Genomic DNA, 20,573 nt, shown 5'->3' on the forward strand with positions numbered 1-20,573 from the left:
AAATTCATCGTTATCGAAACATCGAATGTTTTGAGTTTATATTCAACGGTTTAGAATTGTTATGTCATTTTTATGTTAGATTTGATTTTTGTTTTGGATAAATAATATATTGTTGGATTCGTATAAACAATCAAAATATAAATATAATTTTTTTGAAATTAAAAAAAAATCACTCGATAATGTAATTACAGCAGGTTACCCCTACTCCCATGTGTAGTTATGAGTTATGACCGCATCGTAACATTTCCCCATTGCTTCCTTTTCACTTAAACTCTCAACTAACGACCGCCTACTACACCATTGACGTCGCCAATCGAGTGCAAAGTGGAAACACCGAAACAGGCTCTCCTCGAAACGGTGCGTTTTGAGATATCCTTCTCATCGTTCTCAAAGAAGTTTTAAAAAGAAAAGGAAAAGAAAAAGGTGAAAGAACCGGAGCAAAACGGAACGAGACCGATCTAATTCTGATCGCTCATAGGTCACCCCGACAGAGTGATTTCTCCGATTGTTGTCGCTTATATCTGTTACCTATTGTGCATGGAAGCTCCGATGATTTGTCTGTAGGGCGCAAATCTCTCTGATTCATATCAATGGCTTCGTGGCTCAAAGCCGCAGAAGGTGTGAATTCACTGCCTACGTTTCTTTTACCTATTGCGTATAATTCATCTATACTCGGCAGGACAACCGATGTATTTTGTAAATAGACTATGGGATTTGATACTTTGATCCGGAGCTTATAATACACCATGCTACTATGAAGCTTACATTGGAAGTGAACTTGAGTCCTAATTTCGCCCTGGTTTAATGTTTAACTGTAATGTGGTGATTATGGAGTTTCTTAAAATTTTCCAATTTTTTGGATCTAGTCCCCCCCCCCCCCCCTTTTGATTTGTGTTTTGAGTATAATGAGCTTGGGAGTTCAATGTGAGTATATAATTTGGGTTGGAATTTGGAAATTTCAGCATCGATATGGGTTATTAATATGCCATAGTGACGCTAAAGAAATTAGACACTTGGATGTGCTTGGGGCATAGGCTTATGCAGGATCAAACAAGTGGTAGTGGCATTGTTGACAATTTCTCTTAGCTATGAGGGGGAATGCTGTGGAAAAGTAATTTGAGTGAAACTTTACATATACTCCCTCCGTCCCATTTTAATTGTCCCCTTCAATTTTACACACAGTTTAAGAAAGTGCATTACTTCTCTTCAATTTAATTATACCCTCATTTGTTGAGTTGGTTGTTGAGCTCTTCTAGCTTTTCAATTTAAGGATAAATAAGGGTAAGATGGGAAAAATGGATGAAATTAGTTTTAATTAATGAAAATGGGCAATTCATTTTGGGACATCCCAAAAAGGTATAGAGGATAATTAAAATGGGACGGAGGGAGTATCAAGTTTTAGTTTTGCCGCAAGACATATATTTGGTTATCTTTTCAAACACGCTAGTTGAAGTAATTTGATGGAAACTTTACGTGTATCAAGGTTTAGTTTTGCGGTAAGATATATGTTTCAGTTTTCTTGATTGCAAGTGTTTCTTGGTAACCCAAATGCTTCTGGAATAGTAGTTTCCTTGCTTGTGTATTTGAAGAGAGTTTATTTGGCATGAAGTGGATGTTAAATGGCAAAATTATTGATAGATGAATGACATATGTACACCGTTTCAAAAGTTATGGAAAACTGATTATTGTTCTTTTATTTGTTATGGAACTTATTGCCATGAAATATTGTCTGGTTTGATCAACATGAGATGGTCAAGGTCTGTAGCTTGGTGCCAGCTTTGTAGCATTCAGCAGATATCAACACATTCTCACATTTTTTGTTCAAATAATAAGAAGATGCTGAGGAATGTGAACAATTTACATAACTTAAAGATGGGATCTCTCCCTTTTCATTTGAAGATATGTACATTATACAACTTGCCTCAAAAGGCCAATAATTGATTGATTCTTACATTATAGATTGGGTTTTTTGTTCTTTAATAGAACCGAGTTTGCTGAGCAAATCATGAGTTATGTAATAGTTTATTTTCGAAAGAATATGGCTTTCATCTTCTTGACTTTCTTGTGTTGTTAAATAGAAGGCATATCTTGTGCTTGTAAAAGTTCCTAGATTAACTTTTGCTAAGGTTTCTAATATATATGTTTCCAGTCTCTCTCTCTCTCTTTTTTTGCTTACATCGACTTCAGTCCAGTAATTTTATAATTTCTTTTATCTTTTGGATTAGATTTGTTTGAAGTGGTAGATCGAAGGGCAAAGTTTGTTGTTAACGAATTGTCAGAGGAGCAATCCAGTACTCAGTCACCAGGTATTGATATTCTATTGTCTTGGAAGGTTTTCTGTAGTTCTCACCGTACAAACTGGAACATATGCTCTGATTTCTGTATGCTGAACCAAACTCTGATTGTATCATTGTAATAATTCACGCTTCCTGGTAAACTGTCAAGTTACCATTGTCCAGCTTTGATGGTTCATGGTTCTATGATAGAGATAGTTAGATATGTGTCATTTTCTTATTGATAAATTTGACTCCCTAGAGGTGAAAATTATTGAGATTCGTAATCGTGGGAGATGTTTGGATGTTCCTTTACTTTAGAGAAGTAATATCGTATTAGATTATTTACATTTGCTAAGCTAAAAACTTGAGTAGGTTGTAATAACTGATCAATCAACAATAGTTAATCATTGAAGTCTTCATGAATTTTTCTTAGAAACTAAATTTAATTCGTTTTGGACTAAATATGTAAAACTTTGAAATAGAATGTAGATGGAGTGATAGTGAACAAAAGTTTTTACTAATGTTTCCTTTTATTGGAGATATGAATTAGACTTGTCTTGTCTCATGCATGGGAATTGAGTTCTTTTGGAAATTTTATTTAATTGAATATTTACATCTTTTAGAGAATTTATCCTTGAGCAAGTCCCAGTTAACCACAATTCATGCTTTAGCATCTTTTTATCAGAAAACGGTAGACCTGTGGCATCACCACTATATGTCCTCTTCATTTTTTATTATTGGAGAATCTATTACTTACTGTACTTTTCTCCTTCTGAAATTCCAAGCTTCTAATGGACAAGGATCTCAAGCTAAGAGGGCAGTGTTGAAGGCAAAGGTATTACAAGCATACTACTGGCCATGTACTTAAATAACTTAATCCCAATTACAAGTGGAATATTGAACTTGCACATATGCTATTATCAGGCTAAGAAAAGGCTTTCCACAAATGAATCTCCTAAAAGTACGGACACTAGTTTGGGGCAAAGCAATTTGCAAACATCACACGAGACCTCTGATAAAGATGGGGGCAATTTTTCAGTTGAAAAAGACGGGACCCCTTCTGATAACTCCATTGCCCAAACAATTAGTGATACACAATTGAGCACAGAGAAAGATGTCTCCAGCACTATATCAGCTGAGGCAATAGCTGACGACATGGTTGAGCATGACGCTTACCATGTGGAAGCCCCTACAACTGTTATTGACGTGGATGCTGCCATATCAATTCCTAATGGTAATGAAAATGCTTCAGATGTTGCTGTACATATTCCTTCTTTGCCATCACCTGCAAAAGAAATTGAGGTTGTCACTGAAGTTCATCCGAGTGATGCTTGTCAAGATATCAAGTCAGGGGATGCAGATGTTCTTTCAACAATTGCTGAAGAGAATTCCCAATCTTTAGCTACTGATTCTCCTGTTAATGAAAAAGTTCAGTCAAACGACACTGATAAGATTGAAACTCTTGTCAGTCGAATGAAAAAACAGGAACATAAAGCTGATGGTTCTAAAGTACAGGACCAACTTGAGGAGGTAAAGTAAACTTTGGAGGACAAACCCAATTTAGTTTATGTGGGCCTTGAGCCTTCAGTTATGCCTGCTATTAAGAGTTTTACTGATTAGTTTCTTAATTGGCGTGTAGGCTCAAGGACTGCTTAAAACTGCAGTTGTCACTGGACAGTCAAAAGAGGCAAGGTTAGCTCGGGTAAGCCCTAATATTAAATAATATCCATAATCTTCTTTGTTCCTGATGTAAACTGTCAGTATTTGTTGTTACTGTAATATATGTGGGGCCTATCTGTCACTTATTACAGTATGTAATTAATATACTACATACTCTATGCAGTGTATTTAGCTAGTTGATTACTGCTGTAGTCTGTAGGTGTAGCAGTTATGGTATTACTACTTATTTGACATTCTTCTGTATTAAATAACAGTAACTATGCATGTTCAGTGGAGAAAGTTACTTCTGCCCATCCTGGGTGGTTTTGGGATGTTTATTGAGTGTATTTGTAAACTGTTAGCAAGTTAGGGAGATCAGAGATGGCAATTTTACCCTTCTGGCCTTCTCCATATTTACCTTAAAAAAAGCAACCTAATTCAGATTGGCCGAGGCCAGCCTTAGTTGATTGGGTTTGGGTAAGGGTATGAAATGTAAACTCATTAGGGGGTTGTAAAACAAGGAGCTCTCTCTCTCTCTCTCTCCCCTTCTCCCTTTTAGAAATGAAGGATGGAGAAGGTGGTGATAAAAGTGGCTGCGAAAGACAATACTGTGGAGTTGTTTCTTAAAATGGCTCTCCTTTTATCATTCTACCACAACTATTGAAGTGTTTGGAAATAGTATTGATGTTGCGGCTCTCAACAAGATTATGGAGTGAGTAAACATTGAAATTGCTAGAAGGGTAAGAAAGCAGATATTTTACTTGAGGGGAGACTGATTCTTGGGTGCTATGCTACTATGACTTCCCGTACATCCTCAATGGAACCTTTGCTTCTGCTCCCAAACCTAGACCTCTAGCTATTGCAAAGATTAGAGGAAAATCCTCCAATGTGCTGCTTAGGGAGAAAGCAGATAATTAGACAATAACATTTGAATTGTACTGTGGATGGCCAATATATGCCTGCCACGTGGAGGATCTACTCTGTATGTTGACAATGTGATATCTCCCAAACATTAGATCTAAGAGTTATTAGAAAGTAGTTAGTTCTTCTTATTATGTTATTTTTGGTTAAAGTTTATTCACAGCGTTAAATTTAAGCTGTTGCTAACTGCCTGAGGGAAAGATATAGCAGTTTGTTCAAAGCATGGTGCTTGTCTTAACTGATATAGGCATTTGTTGAGTAAAGGCACAGCAAGTTGTATGTTCATATTTTTCCTATTGGGAGATAACAGGGCAACTTGCATATAAATGCATAATTGGTTGCCATTTTCCATTCTCTTGATTAGCAAGAACTTCATGCTGGGAGTGAAAAATCTGTCAGTATTTGGCTACTAGTGAATTCAATATTATTTGTATGCTCCTTGTAGGTTAAGTAGTTGTACACCGTGGCTTCGCTATTCTGCTGTGGGTTTAATATACTAAAGAAAAAAAATTATATACCCGCTTGGCATAGCTGACTCTTCATTTTCCTTCCTCTTGAGATGGTCTGCTCATCCATAAAATTCAGCTAACTGACTGATATTCTGGATTCCGCCTTTTTCAATCACATGATGTGAAGTGAAAGCTGCACCCACCTCAGATTAAAAAAGTTCATCCATTTGACCAAAAAGTCAACTCAGATGAGAAGGGTACCTTGGCAAGATAGGCATTCTCATTCGTCATAGGCCTATTATAAGCATGAGCCGGATAGCTCTGTTTCCATGCCTATTAGTTAAACACTTTTTGTTTATATTTGTTAATGTCCCATGTAATTGTTGCCCAGGCGTGTACTGGACTTTCATCCCGTCTTCAAGAATACAAATCTGAAAATGCACAACTGGAGGAACTTCTTGCTGCAGAGGTGAATAATAATTGGTTCCACGCTATGGATTCATTAAGTTAAGCTTATAGCCTTATTCACTATTCAAGCAAGTGATGTTTTAATAATTAAATTGCTATCTTTACAGCGGGAATTGAGCAAGTCATATGAAGACCACATAAAGCAGCTGCAGCAAGATTTGTCTTCATGTAAGAAAGAGGTTTCAAAAGTAGAGTCAAATATGGCCGACGCTTTGGAAGCAAAGAATGCAGAAATTGAGGCACTCGTCAATTCTATGGATGGACTTAAGAGACAGGCTACATTATCCGAGGGAAATTTGGCTTCATTGCAGGTTTCTTGTATTCTCCTCCTTCAGTTGTTGTTGCATGATATTTAGTCTCCTAGGATTGCTGAGCAGTCTGCATTTTCATTTCTAAACTGAGGTCCAATGGCTGTGTGACCATATTTAAAATATGTTTAAGTCTGTGCCTATTATTTCATTGTTTGTTGTGTAGGTGCCTTGGCTGTATATGTTCATTCATTCATTTATTTACTTCTAACTCTTTCACTTGCCTGTCACAATTAACTTTGAGATGATTTTATAGGTTTCATGTATGATATCTTTTTTCCCATAATGTAATGAAGGTCTCTAAAATGGTCACAAGGGGTCTCTACTTTAGTACATGAGTGAAGACAAACCTCAATTCTTCAACTTGACTGGTCATCTGGCTCTGATTATGTATTTTAGCTGCCTGGATCTGCAGGGTCCAAGATTCTATAATGCTCGACACAATTGAGATTTGAGGGCGAATCTTGTAGTAAATGGCCAATCATAAAACATATTGTAGCAAAGAACGCTAGGGCTCAGAGTGGAAAATGTTTTGATAGCAGAATGGAGCTGTAATTTGGGTTCCATGTTGATGGGGAAGAGGATCTGGTAGCAAGGGAAAGATATGGTTGTGTTTGTGTTTCAGTGAATTATAGCATAAGATGTGCTAATAACTATGATATCGACCAAATTGTTCGTGCAATGTTCCTTTTTTTCTTCAATGGGCTGTCCATGAGAGCACTTTAGCTGACCTGTTACTAATAATCATTTCTGTATTTGGTAAAATTTATTACTATTGAACAGGCGGACATGGAGTATATTAGGAGGAATAGGGAATTGACGGAGACGAGGATGATACAGGTAATTAATTGGTTGTTGCATGCAATTCTGTTATCTTGGGTTCACATCATCTGCTTCCACATACTGTTTTTGTTTTGAAAATTTGAATCTAAAGACCTTATTCATTAGGCTCTACGGGAAGAACTTGCCTCTGTAGAGCGAAGAGCAGAGGATGAGCGTGCTGCACATAATGCCACCAAAAAGGTTTATGCCCTAAAAAATTTAGACCTTAGATCATCATTTATTTCTACTTATATTTCTATAAATTCGCTTATGTCTATCTGGTAAAATAGGCAGCAATGGAACGTGAAGTGGAACTGGAACATAGAGCTATTGAAGCTTCCACTGCACTTGCTAGGACCCAGGTAATGTAAGAACTTTTCTTGTTTATTGCACTGAGAAATACTTTTAAAAACATACGTTTCTTGTGATGTGAAAGAGAATCCACATGGTAGATTCCTATGAATTTTCTGTGTATCTGACCCCAAATTTGTTTGCGATAAAGGCTTGACAATGGTGATAATGATGTTTATCATGCTTAAAAATTCAGAATATGGTGACAATTCGTGTACCAGATTTGCGTCTCGAATATATCACTCTGTTGCTAAAATTGCGCTTATCCATATCTATAAATGTTTCCTTTGTGATTCTTGTTATCTAGAAATTTCCTGTTAGCGGCCGTGACAGGAAGAGGAACTGGAAATTACTGTTGCATATTTTCACACTATCACCATGTATGGTGATCAGCTGTTTATGCTTTAAAATGGCGTAGTTATTGTATAAATTGGGATTTTCAAGCTTTTTTTTTGACTTGTGGAATTTTCAAGCTTGTAGAGGATTAAACTTTTTTGGGTTGAGAGGAATAGCGTAAATGGTGCATTCCTAGCATACAGATAGTTGGTGCCTTGGTGGCTCCCCAAACCCTACTTTGCCCCTTCTTCAGAAGCTAGCTCCAAGGAAGTGATTAAATTTAATAATTTTAGGAAATAAAAAGAGCCAAATGTTTTGAGTAATTGCAAATTATTGAAACCATGGTTGGGAATTGGAGTCGTCTGACATCATGTACTAAGTTACTCCACATTTCAATGTGGGTGATCATCTTTTGTGGAGGATTTCAACATGAAGGTTACCTGCCAAATTTATTGCAAATAGTAAGATTGAGTTGAGAGGAAGCATTTTCCATGCACTTCCATTTGCAAGCTTGAAGTGTATAAAATTGGCAGCTGTTTGGTACGTTTGTTCTACAATTTTTTGTTTTTCCAAAAAAGGGAAACATGAGATGGAAACATGTTTGATTCAATTTTGGAGTTTGTTTTCATGAAAAGTAAGTTGTTTTCTAGAAAACGCGAAAGTAGTTTTTAAAAAATGAAAATTAGTAGTCTTTCTTCCTAGTAGGTGCAGGGAAGCGCATACCTGTTATTCTACTTATGGAATTACACTGTACTGGTAAAGGATCAAATACAATTTTTTTTTTGTTAACTGAGTGCCGGTTGATTTCCTTCTCAGCGAATCGCAGACGAGAGAACAGCGAAGGCAACAGAACTTGAGCAGAAGGTTGCTCTGCTTGAGGTAGATCAAAACACTGTCAAAACCTCATATATTTTGCATTACTGGAAAGAAGAATAAATTTAAATCTTTTTGGCTGATCTATACAATTTGGCACCAGGTAGAGTGTGCATCTTTAAATCAAGAACTGCAAGAGACGGAGGCCCGAGCACGCCGTGGACAAAAAAAGTCCACTGAAGGGGCTAGTCAAGCAGTACAGGTAATCATTATGAGGCAGTGTAGCTGACTATGGGAACTCTGGAATTTCATTTTTTTAATGTTTAGGCTTTCTTATAGAAATTTTACAGAGGGTCATGAAGGAAGCGGCTTGGTAATGCAGCTTGTGACTGATATCCCTCTAATGTTGTGAAATGATGATTTTTTTCTTATGCAGACTCTAGGCAGCATTTTTTATATGTTTAATAATGATGATTTTTCCTTCTGTAGAACATATGTAACATTTGTTTATTTCCATATATAAAAATGCTAGAGGCACCCACATGGACATAGTCTAGCACCTTGCCTAGTGTGTGCGCCGTTGATGAGCTTACAACTTTTGTTTACTATACTTGAACGCTGTAACCCAGAGCTCTTGATCGGATCTTTAGGTTCATTTTCATTTAGAAGACTGGGTAAATCTTTTAATGTTTAGATGCAGGCATGGCAGGAAGAAGTGGAACGTGCGCGCCAAGGTCAGAGAGATGCTGAGAGCAAGCTTTCTTATTTGGAGGCAAGCTTCATTTGCTTTTGGCCGTATAACAAAAGACAAATCTTGTCAGAATCTTTTGTTGTTTTTATTATCCTCTTAAACTGCAAATAAATAGTGCCTGAAGAGTATGATGATATTCTAGAGCAGCTTTATGGGAGATTTTGCATTGCATTCTTTGCAGGCATTTAATTCTTTTTATTTTGACTCATATGTTGGTTTGATTGTAGGCTGAAGTACAAAAGATGAGGGTTGAAATGGCTGCCATGAAGAGGGATGCTGAGCATTATTCACGTCATGTAAGCTCACTGACAATGATTCAAACTCTTACTTTTTTCTGGTGTTTGTTAATTCTTGTTAATCAGATGGTTTGTTAGATAAGGGTGTAAAGTTATGTTTATGTCACTAGTATTACCACAAATTTAGCGCATCCTTCAAAACCATGGCACCATATTGGCGTGATCGTATCTGCACCAGATTGCATCAGAACTCTGCATTTAAATGTGCTTGAGCAAGAGTTGTACTAGAATGGATAACCTCCTAGGAGTCACATGGATGCAGCCCTCCCTCCTATTTTTCCTTTTTGGTTAAGCGTATTCAAAAATCATGGCTCCGCGTGATGTTATTTTGTGTGTCAAGTGTTTGACAGTCAAGTTTCAGCGACTCAATTTGGAGAGGGACATATTAGGTGCTTTAGAATCAGGAGCACTTAGCAAAGCCTTACTGCAACATTTAGGTTTCGCGTGGGTTCTTTATGATGTATGGCTGCTGTCCTTCTGAATAGTTTTATCGATCATCGAGAAATAGGTCCTACCATGGTGATAATGCAGGCAAGTAGAATAAGTTTAAAAGCGATTTCTTTTATTATCCAATGGCAAGGTTTTTTTGAATATGCTTCTTAAAAAACAAAGAAAGATGTTCCAACATGAAAATGGTTAGTATTGTGGTACGACATTGAGGTGAGTGCGCAATTTCTCAGAAGAGGAAGAGGGAGTTCTTTTGCACCAACTATTAATGCTATTATGAAACTCTATGTTACTCTTCTAAGGATTTGATGAGTGTCCAGTAAGTTAAAGTTTACATGATGTTAATCTTTCAGACCTGGTACTATAAAGAACATTCTATTTGCGAAGACCGTTGGGTAGGCCCTCAGCCACTAAAATGCACTTTTCCATGTTGGAATTTATGGTGTAGACGGAAATGTAATAGGTAAATGTAATGGTGTATGGGCTGTGTATGACAAGTATGGGTTGTATTTATGTGGGGTATGGGTTGATGTTAATGTGTTGGTGTAATAGTATGTTCTCAGGTGTATAAATAGTTAAATACCTACTCAACTAATGTATCAATAACAGACAAAAAGTAGTATTTTCTCTCTTGCTAATTCTCTTCTTTCTGCTCTCTTCATTTCTCCTCTCACTGCTCTCTGTTTATTTCTCTCAACTTTCCAAATATACACGGTCTTGCTTCTCAGAAAGGAGCTACCATCAGGGAATCGTCTGTTCATTCATCCACTGGAAACTGCTGGAACATTAATTTTAGTAAAGCAGCTCAATATTGGGAAGTTTATGCTTTTCTAGACTTTTGGGAGTTCATGTACGACTCAAAGATAAATCCTAATTTAGAAGGCAAGTTTTGCTGGAAATACACCAACGATAATCAATTTATTGTAAGGTCCTACTAGGAGCCTTTAAAAAGAAACTATCCCTATGGCAGCACGCCTCTCTCTTGGTGCTGCATCTGGAGGTCCAAATGTCAACCGAAGGTTATTTTTTTCATGTTTGGTGGTTCTTTGGGGCCAGAATCTTGACTATAGGTAGCCTGCAGACAAGAGGCCTTCATCTAGAAAATAGATGGTCTTTGCAAGAAAAGCTTGGAGTCGATAGATCATATTTTCCTTTGCAGCCCTTGGTCCAGATTTATTTTGACAAATGTATGGAAGCTTGTGGGCATGGCCTGCTGTATGAGTGGTTCTACTACAGAACAGATACATGCTTGGAGTCACCTGGGCAACAGCCATGCTAAAAGAAGATTTTTCTAATCTATTGCTATGGCAACTGTGTTATTCTGGGGAAAAAAATTGTGGGAGTTTCAACAATTGAGAAAGTAATCTGGATTTCTTTGTAAGAAGTTGCTTAGTTGGGTGAAATTTTGGTGTTCCGACTCTTGTATCAATTTGGTTAAGCCCTTTAGCTTAGCGTCTTTGTAGTTGTTCCTTTTTGCATCATCTTGGTGCCTTAATAAAAAATTTAACATTCAAAAAAATGGTCCTCATTTTATATGCACTTTTTCTTTGGATGTCTCTTGGCTCATTTCCTTACTGGTCATTGATGCGTTCTACAGGAGCATATGGAGCTTGAGAAACGATACCGTGAACTAACAGATTTACTGGTAATATGAATACGAACTCATTCACTCACTAAATCAGTTAGCACCCAATAATCTAGCCTGAGACTATCTGTCTATTGCATTCCTCTATTGTTTAGTACTACAAGCAAACACAGTTGGAAGCCATGGCTAGTGAGAAGGCTGCAGCAGATTTTCAGTTGGAGAAGGAACTAAAGCGTCTGCAAGAAGCACAGGTCAGTCTGTAGGTGACTTATATCGCTGCTTGATCACTTATTTTCACCTGTCTCCAACTCCTTTTTCTCATATTATGCCACTGTGATATCGATAGGTAGATGCTGAAAGAAGTAAAGCTTCTCGTCGGGTATCATCATCATCTTGGGAAGAAGACACTGAAATAAAGGCTCTTGAGTATGTTACTCGTCTTCTCGCTAAATTAAGGAATTTACATGCCTCATTTGATGGTTTTGGCTTACTATTCAGCTCAGTCGCACAAGAAATTCTAGTAATTTTAGCATTATTTCGACTGAATGGAGATATCATGACTTAAACTTTCCCTTACGTTGTTGTCCTTTTTATGTTAACAGGCCTCTGCCCATGCATCACTGTCATATGGCCGGGGCAAGAATGCAGGTACCCTTGCTTTCTTTTCTTACCTCCCAGAGTCCCTTAGTTTTTTTCCTCTTCTTTCTATATTCAACTGCTTGTTATGCAGTTGCAGAAGGCTGCAAAATTATTGGACTCTGGGGCTGTCCGGGCCACAAGATTTCTTTGGCGGTATCCCACAGCTCGAGTCACCCTGCTTTTCTATCTGGTAAGAAGAAATCAAATTTGTCTCAAAACTGTAGGACAAATCATCTTTAATTTCAAAAGTATATCAAATAGAGACAGAGAGGTTTGCAGAATAGCATTTTAATTTGGAAAAAAAACCGTTAATATATGCAGGTATTTGTGCATCTCTTCTTGATGTATCTGTTGCATCGTCTTCAGGTATGAATATTTTGGTTTTTACAATTGTTTATTAGGAAGTTAATTTTCGGAGAATTACCACATCATCAGCATCAAAGCATTTGCTCTAAATAGTCCTCAACCAGCATCAGCTACATGAATTCATAAGAGACATAGTTGTAATTCGCTGCGTGAATGTGCTTTAGGCATGTGTTCCTATTTAAAGCTACCCTCTCTACTAGCCCTGTAGAGCCCATAACACTTTGTTATTGCTACATCATTTTTTTCTTCCCCTTCTCTTTTTTCCATTTCCTATGTTTTTTCAACCCTTCTCACCGCTGCTCTATTATCTTAATGTTGTACATATCCAAAATCACCTTAAATGGTTTTCTTGCATCTTATCTTTGGTTGCTGTACCCCTGCCTTAAAGCTAGTACCATTGTTTGTTATTATATCCTTCATTATGTTACCACACATCCAATGCAGATTTCTCATAAAAGTTTTGTTTAAAACGAAAAAGAGCTATTGTATCATGAGCATGTTTGAGTGTTTAGCATTTTGTTCCACTAAGTATGTGTTCATTTCAAATGAAGGAACAAGCGGAGGACAATTTTTCTGCTAGAGAAGTTGCAGAATCTATGGGTCTTGCCACCCCTACATTACCGTGATGGTATAACTCTAGGGTTGCAGCTACTGCCATGGGAGATACTGGAACCTGATTTGCATCTTCAAAGGTGCATTACAATTCTTTTTGAGCATGATGGCATGATAATTTAAATGAAACTCATCATGTCATTGGGATGCGTGCTTGTTTACAGAGTTTAAGGATATAGTTTATTTTTGAAGATGGTTCTGCATGGTGTGGAATTTTAATCTAATTTGGATGGAAGGCACATATACAAATGCATCGCATCGCATCGAATCAAAAAGGGGCTGGCAAATTTTGATATAGGGGATTTGCTTGTTTAGTTGTGTGTTTGAGTTTTCTCCTTATAAAGATTTCATGGAGGCCTGGCGACCCACCATGTTGTAAATCCGGACTGCTTCATTGTCGATGGATTATATATTATTTTCAATGGAAAATTGCATACAGTTTAATTCGGCAGCTTTTGTTTTGCATTAATTTTGTGTATTGATATGAAATTTGTTGAATTGTAAATTAAAAAGTAGTATTATGTCGGATAATTGGGTGATGATTTGCCATCTTTTCCATCTATTTTCCTGCAATATCTTTCAGATTTTTGTGAGATTGTCGCTGTTTATGGTGCGCAGACGACAATTGGGCCATAACTTCAGCACTTGTGCAATAATATGTGGTAGATTTCCATTGGGCTTTATGGCCCTTAAATAAAGGGATTCCCCTATCTGTCTGGGGGCCCATTTTCATTTTCTTTACATTTCCAAACATTTCAGTATATGCAAAACAAAGCTTGCTTAGTGTTTGCCATTTTTTATTTAATTTCATAGTTGTTTAGACTTTATAGAACAACAGTGAGCAGCTTATCAGAGCCCAGTCCAAGGTAATCCACTGTGTTGGGCCAGGAAGTAGAGGCCCATGTAGTACACTATACGTTCATCTCTGGAGATTCGCAAGTTCAGAAAAAGCGCCTCCCTTGTTCTTGAGCTGGGCATAAGTGCCTCTCTCAACAACCTTACCATCAGCAACAAAGGCAATTGAATCAAGCTTCTTTATCGTATTAAGCCGGTGAGCGACGACGATCGTAGTCCTTCCGACCATGATTCTATCCAATGCTTCTTGCACAACCTGCTCTGACTGCACATCAAGTGAACTTGTTGCTTCATCTAGTAATAATATTGTTGGGTTTCTTACTATTGCTCTTGCTATTGCTATTCTCTGCCTTTGTCCACCTGATAGCTGCACTCCCCTTTCTCCGCATTCTGTCTCGTACCCTTCTTTTAGAGACCTGTGACAAACACAAATAAATACCAGAATCAGCACATCAAAACTGGTACTTATTGAACAAACTTGCTATGTCGATTGGTTAATTACTTACGAGATGAATTCGTGTGCATTGGCAGCTCTAGCAGCCTCAACCACCTCATTTTCTGATGCATCTGATTTTCCAAACACAATGTTGTCTCTAATGCTGCCTGAATATATCACTGGCTCCTGACTAACTAGCGCGGTTTGCCTCCTGTACCACTGGAGGTCGAATTCTCTTATGTCCATTCCATCCACTTTGATTGAACCTTTCTGGACGTCGTAGAATCTTTGGATTAAGCAGATTACAGTTGATTTTCCACATCCACTCTTGCCTACTATGCCAATGCTTGTGCCTGGTTTTACTTCCAAACGAAATTGGCGGAGTACTGGCGTCTCTGGCCTATTTGGGTAGGCAAAATCCACCTTCTTCATTTCTATCCTTCCAGTTATTTTCTCCGACTTGGTTCCACCATTGCTAGCATCCCCTGCCTAATAGAAATTGTAAACCAAGTTGTTCAAGAAAATGACAAGTCACAAAAATTAAAATAACTTACTTGAATTAGTGACTGCCTGTCGAGGATTTCGAACACGGATGCCACTGCGGTTGACCCTTTGGCTAGATCAGAAGTCATGCTTCCTGCTTCAGCTATAACCTTTCCAGTACTAACCAGTATGAAAAATGTTTTAAACACATCTCCAGCTGATATTTCATTCTTCTGTACCAATGTACCACCATACCAGAAAGCTAGAGCCCATGACATGAATGTTAGACACTGAGCAGACCCCATGCCAATTCCAGCTAACCATGATCTCTTCCTTGACTCCTTCCTTGGTTCCTCCTGAGCCAAATCAAATAATTGAAGAACCTTTTCAAGACTTCCGTAAGAGGTCACGATTTTTTGATTAATCACAGCTTCAACAGCTATTTGAGTACTTTGATTCTGTGCCTTGACAAAATTTGTGGTAATGCTGGATAGTATTACTTTTCTTGTGTAAAAGCATAGAATAGTGAGGGGTTGGACCGCGATCATAACAACTGCAAGCTTCCAAGCAACAACAAGCCCCATGATCATTGCTATTGTAACAGCTGAAGTGGTTTGAACTAATAAAGAAACTCTATCTGCAACCAGAGATTTTACCATGGAGGCCTCATTGCTCAGTCTAGAGCATAATGCCCCACTAGAGTTCTGTTCTTCATCGAACCAGGCAGCCTCGAAAGTCAAGATCTTTCGAAGCATTTGCAATCGAATTCTCTTTGTTAGGCTCTCACCCATGTAAGCAAAATTGTAGTGCTGTATTAGGTTCAAAATGATAGATATCAAGGAGAGTGAACAGAATATGAGAGAGTATGTTCGAATTCGAGCTTTCATTTCTTGGTGGCTATCTGCAAAGAAGGCTGAAATCATACCACCTATGGTTAATGCATAGGTAGGTTGCACTGAACCAAATGCTACTGCTGAGAGGCTCCCAACTAGGCCTTGTTTCCATTCTGGTGCATTTAAAGATACAAGCCTATGGAAGGAAGGCAGCAGGTGAGTTACTGGTTGTGGACTAGTATCTATCACAGGCAATGGTGAAGCGAAGAAAGCTGGGCTGGATTTGGCCGTGCTTGGCCGGTCAGCACTGCTTCTTGTAACTGAAGAGGCACATATTTCAGGGTTTTGTTCATGATCATCACAACTGAATTGTCTCTGAAGTTTGAATAGTTTTGCATAGTGTCCATTTCCTGTGTTGATGAGATCATTGTGTGATCCAATTTCAACAATGCAACCATTGTTAACCACTGCAATGAGGTCTGCATATCGAACCGTGGAGAGCTTGTGAGCAACCACCTGATGACATGACCAAACACATTTGGCTCAAAAGACAGTACTTAAGGCCATTACAGGATGAAAATAAAAAGCTTCCATGATTTCATCAATAATAAGATTAGTACATTACCAATGTGGTTCTTCCCATGGAGGCTTGATCAAGTGCATTTTGGACTAGAGTTTCCGACTCAGAATCGAGAGCACTTGTAGCTTCATCAAGTAGTAGAATTACTGGATTCTTGATGATGGCTCTGGCAATGGCGATCCGCTGCTTCTGTCCACCCGATAAAAGTGCCCCTCTTTCACCAACCTGTTACATACATTGTTCTTGTTCTGATCATCATAATTGTCAATTAAAATATTAAGCACATAGAATTGAAAGCACTTGAACTCACCTTAGTCTCATACCCTTCTGGAAGCTGCCTTATGAAATTATGAGCATTTGCAGCCATAGCCGCAGCCACCACTTCATCCATGGTGGCATCAAGTTTCCCAAACATGATATTATCCCTTATTGATGTCCCAAACAATGCATGTTCTTGACTAACAAGACCCATTTTCCCTCTTATCCATTTCAAATTAAGTTGTCTTATATCAACACCATCAATCTTCACAACTCCACCGCTTGCATCATAAAATCTTTGTACCAATGCAATTGAGGTGGATTTGCCACTTCCACTAGCACCAACAAGAGCAACAGTTTTTCCTGCTTCTACTTTGAGGTTGAAGTCTTGAAGAACAATGGAATCGGGACGGGAAGGGTATGTGAATTCGACATGCTCAAATTCTATTTCACCATGAATTTTTTCCAACACAAGTCCTTTTGTGTCTTCACCATCTATTTCCGGAATTCTGTCAATCCTGTTGAATATTCTCGAGGCCGCAACGGTAGCTTCTGTGAAGTACTTCACATCAGGAAGTGCCGTCCCAAGGGATCTGCGCGACATTGTCCAATTAACACAGTAACACTTAGCAATCGCAGGAAATCCTCTTCTAGTAAAGTAATCAAGAGAAAGAATGTGCAAGTAATTAAGCAAATTGATTAGCACTTACAGTCCACCCAAAATGAAGGAAATTCCAGCAGCATAAATCCTTCCTCCAGTTTCTCCTTTGTACATGACCAAGTGACTTCCATACCAAGCAAGAAAAGCCCAAATAGCAAAAGAAAGCCCTGTGCTTCCCACAGCCAGACCTTTGGCTATGCCTTTTCTGATTCCGAGCTTTGATGTTCCATCCAAAATTGCAGAATATGTGTCTATGATTCTTCGCTCCGCTGTGAATGAATAAACCGTCTTTATTGAGCTTAAAGCCTGCTCTACAATTGTGTTTGCTTTACTGTACTCATTGTATGCCTTCTTGGACAAATAGAGAAGGTATTTGCCATATATCATTCCAGGAATTATGAGCACAAGTAGGGTTGGAAATGCTACTATGGCCAGCCTCCACGAGAAGTATGTCGCGAAGGCAAGTCCGGATATGAACACTGAAGCATGCATCAAAAATATGGGAACCTAGAAGACCAAAAATTAAGCAAAATTAGCAGGATTTGGATCTAATTGTATGCTTGATAAGAACATAGTTTTATTATTAGAAGATTAAGTTACTTTTTCACTTAGAACTTCTTGGATGAGAGAAGTGTCTTTGGAAATGCTGTTGATGATCTCTGAAGTGGTTGCTTCTTGTGAATCAAAGAACCCAACTTCTTGCCTAAGAACAGCTTTCAAGTACTTATAACGGATCTTGAGCACCTGACGCTCACTTGTTTTGCTCCAACAATAACCTTCTGTCCACATAAATTAAAATCAAAATAATACCCATTATTTTTCATTTCTAATGTTCTTCAATCAGCCCTAAATTTTCCCAAAATCAGAGTTCCTAATTAGGGTTCCATCCAAAATTAGGGCATGTAATCAAAAGGGGTTTTGTGAAATTACCCATGAAAGCCACCACCATAACTGCTAATCCCAAGTAGACAAAGTATAAGCTGCACTGTTGACAAAACCCAACAAACAAAAAGGGGGAAAATGTGAAAATGAATGATGGAGAGACAAGAATGAGACAGTTTGGCTAACCTTTTCAACTTCAGACATGAAAGTGGGATGATTTTGTTGGGTCTGACCTCCTAAACCCAAACTATTCATTATGCGGCTGGCGAAGACGAGTAAGATGTTAGTAGACATGCCATCTCCAATTGCTCCAATGGTGCCCAGAAACATTAGCAATCCATCAACCCAATCTGCACATCTGAATATTAACCCTATGCAGCACTTGCTCTCATTACTACTTCTCACCATTATCTCTCTTTTTTCTGATTCATTCTTCTCTGGAGAACCCATTTTCATTCTTCTATCAGAAACTTTTTTGAAACTGGGTATTGTTGCACAAATATTACACAAAGTAGTATTGAAAGAACCAGACACAAAATTAAGAAGTTATGGTGTGCTACCTACTGAGCAATGTATGTGTGCGTGTGTGTATATATAGAAATGTAGGGAACAGTAATGGGTGTGGTGATTTTCCATGAAACAACCCTACTATAGTATTATGTCATGAACATTTTAATAGCGGAGGCTTTTTAAGGATTCTTAATTAATTTTTTATTTTATGGTGGGGGTTGCTTTCAGTAACATCAGACAAAAGGACAACTCAATTTGGCATTTTTTTTGGTTTATTAATTTGACAGTTTTGCTGTTATGATGATAGCATTTGATTTTTTGATTTTTTAATTAATTAATTATTTATTTCATTAGTATAGTGACCTAAGATTTGATTCTCAATTATTAAGTTTTATAATTAATATTAATTTACTTATCTTTTTAAAATAGACAAAGAAATCTCAGTGTTGTCTGAGTCATATAATTTCACTTCGAAGATATGAGATTATCTCTATTAGGGGTGGTAAAACTCTATCTGGTTTGGATGATCTCAATTTATACGATCCGGATTAAACCAAGTTTAAACATAAGGTATATGTGCGAAATCTGGGTCCAAATACAAAAATTTTATCTGGTTTAAAACTAGTTTCGGGTCCAAACATATAAATCTTGTCTGTTTTACTTGTCTGGACCCGAAACCGGATTTGGTTATTGTCCGATTTAGTTGTCCAGATTTAAACCAATCCAGATATGATCAATTAAGTATGTCCGAAATCCAATCTGGATTAGGATCCGTAAACACGTGTTATTGTCCGACTCGGAACCGATTTTAATTCCCACACTTAATCTCCATGGGCATATATCTTATATATGGTGGTGCCTCTAAACTTTATATGTATATATACATGGTTTTATTCGGAAAATTGATGTGCTGAAATTCTTTCTCCTCAAAGTGGCATGTTTTTCTTCACTGGCTATAGTAAGAGTACTTGATTCCATTGAAATTGCCGTTATTCCTTATTCCTTACCTTAATTCACAAGTGGTTTTGACCATTGCACTCGATATATTCGGCTGAGACATGTGCAACATATATGGGACTATTATTCATGTTTATATATATATGTTCCATTCCCATTACAGACTCAAAGAGATTTGATTCTATGAGGATATATATATATAATGAAAGTATCATGAAATTACTGATAAGAACTTCCTTTAATTTAAGCACTACCCACTTTAGTTTTTTGTCTACAATAATTACTATTAAGTTAGCAATAAAATTTTATATTTTAATCCAACATCTTAAAGCATATGAAGATTATTATTCTCCCTTCTGTTTGTTACATATATGATTAAGAACTTTCTTGCATAGTTGCATGCATGCGTCAACTTTAATTTGTCTACCACTAAATATATTTCAAAACATATGAAAACTTCCATTAAAAAAAATTATATTTTAATCCTTAATATAAAGCTCGTTTCCCCTTAATCAAGCATTAGTTTTTCATTTAACCTAATAGCTCCCTAAGCTTAATACGACACACCAAATTAACAACTATTCGTATCATCTGGTAAATTAAGCATCGATAAATGGTCGTTTTGTTCGGCTTTATTGACATAATCAACACAAATTATAATTAATTAGTATCTATAGTTTGTCCCTTAATTTTGCCATCCTCATGAACAAACCCTACAAAAGCTTTCTTATTGTATTAGGTTAAGTAAGTACCATCCTAGCTAATTAGTGGGCTTAATAAACAATCATATGCCTAAGATAATGTGAAGTGTATATCCCACTTTGCAACAAAGATATATAAAACTAAAGACACTTTAATTATTTAATATTTATAATAAACCAACGTATCAAAAGCTCTTCTTTTCAAAATGGGTCAAACACAATCAACCCTTGCAAAAGCTAATCCCAATATTCTAATTTAATTAGCCTCGTACCCTGAGATATTTTAGTTTAATACAAAGCAATATTTACATAGAATAT

At 37.4% G+C, this 20,573-nt stretch overlaps 2 protein-coding genes across 8 annotated transcripts; one reads left to right on the plus strand and one right to left on the minus strand.

Annotated features, from left to right (window-relative positions):
- The first annotated feature begins 442 nt into the window (after positions 1-442).
- On the plus strand, positions 443-13,817 carry LOC120004966 (golgin candidate 1-like). Of its 7 annotated transcripts, none has more exons than XR_005469686.1 (22): positions 446-618; positions 2,226-2,306; positions 3,062-3,111; positions 3,201-3,806; positions 3,916-3,978; positions 5,697-5,774; positions 5,881-6,084; positions 6,865-6,921; positions 7,030-7,104; positions 7,194-7,265; positions 8,407-8,469; positions 8,567-8,665; positions 9,098-9,175; positions 9,382-9,450; positions 11,495-11,542; positions 11,638-11,733; positions 11,829-11,908; positions 12,085-12,130; positions 12,213-12,311; positions 12,443-12,487; positions 13,039-13,179; positions 13,683-13,817. XR_005469686.1 is itself a non-coding variant. In XM_038854357.1 (21 exons), exons 1-21 carry the CDS (start codon positions 591-593, stop codon positions 13,111-13,113), a joined length of 2,106 nt encoding a protein of 701 aa, XP_038710285.1. In that variant the 5' UTR covers positions 444-590; the 3' UTR covers positions 13,114-13,550. The 7 variants fall into 7 exon arrangements, 3 of the variants coding, with proteins under 3 accessions (XP_038710285.1, XP_038710284.1, XP_038710282.1); XR_005469685.1 differs by lacking the exon at positions 13,683-13,817 and adding an exon at positions 13,264-13,550; XR_005469687.1 differs by lacking the exon at positions 13,683-13,817 and having other exon boundaries at positions 443-618; positions 11,833-11,908; positions 13,039-13,550.
- On the minus strand, positions 13,767-18,643 carry LOC120004965 (putative ABC transporter B family member 8). The gene is made up of 9 exons (XM_038854353.1): positions 18,274-18,643; positions 18,136-18,190; positions 17,806-17,984; positions 17,255-17,712; positions 16,597-17,137; positions 16,332-16,511; positions 14,945-16,222; positions 14,461-14,879; positions 13,767-14,370 (listed from the first exon to the last, which is right to left on the minus strand). Exons 1-9 carry the CDS (start codon positions 18,541-18,543, stop codon positions 14,019-14,021), a joined length of 3,732 nt encoding a protein of 1,243 aa, XP_038710281.1. The 5' UTR covers positions 18,544-18,643; the 3' UTR covers positions 13,767-14,018.
- Positions 18,644-20,573: the final 1,930 nt, after the last annotated feature.

The sequence above is a fragment of the Tripterygium wilfordii genome, chromosome 9 (genome assembly GCF_013401445.1).
Source record: "Tripterygium wilfordii isolate XIE 37 chromosome 9, ASM1340144v1, whole genome shotgun sequence".
Lineage (NCBI taxonomy): Eukaryota > Viridiplantae > Streptophyta > Magnoliopsida > Celastrales > Celastraceae > Tripterygium > Tripterygium wilfordii.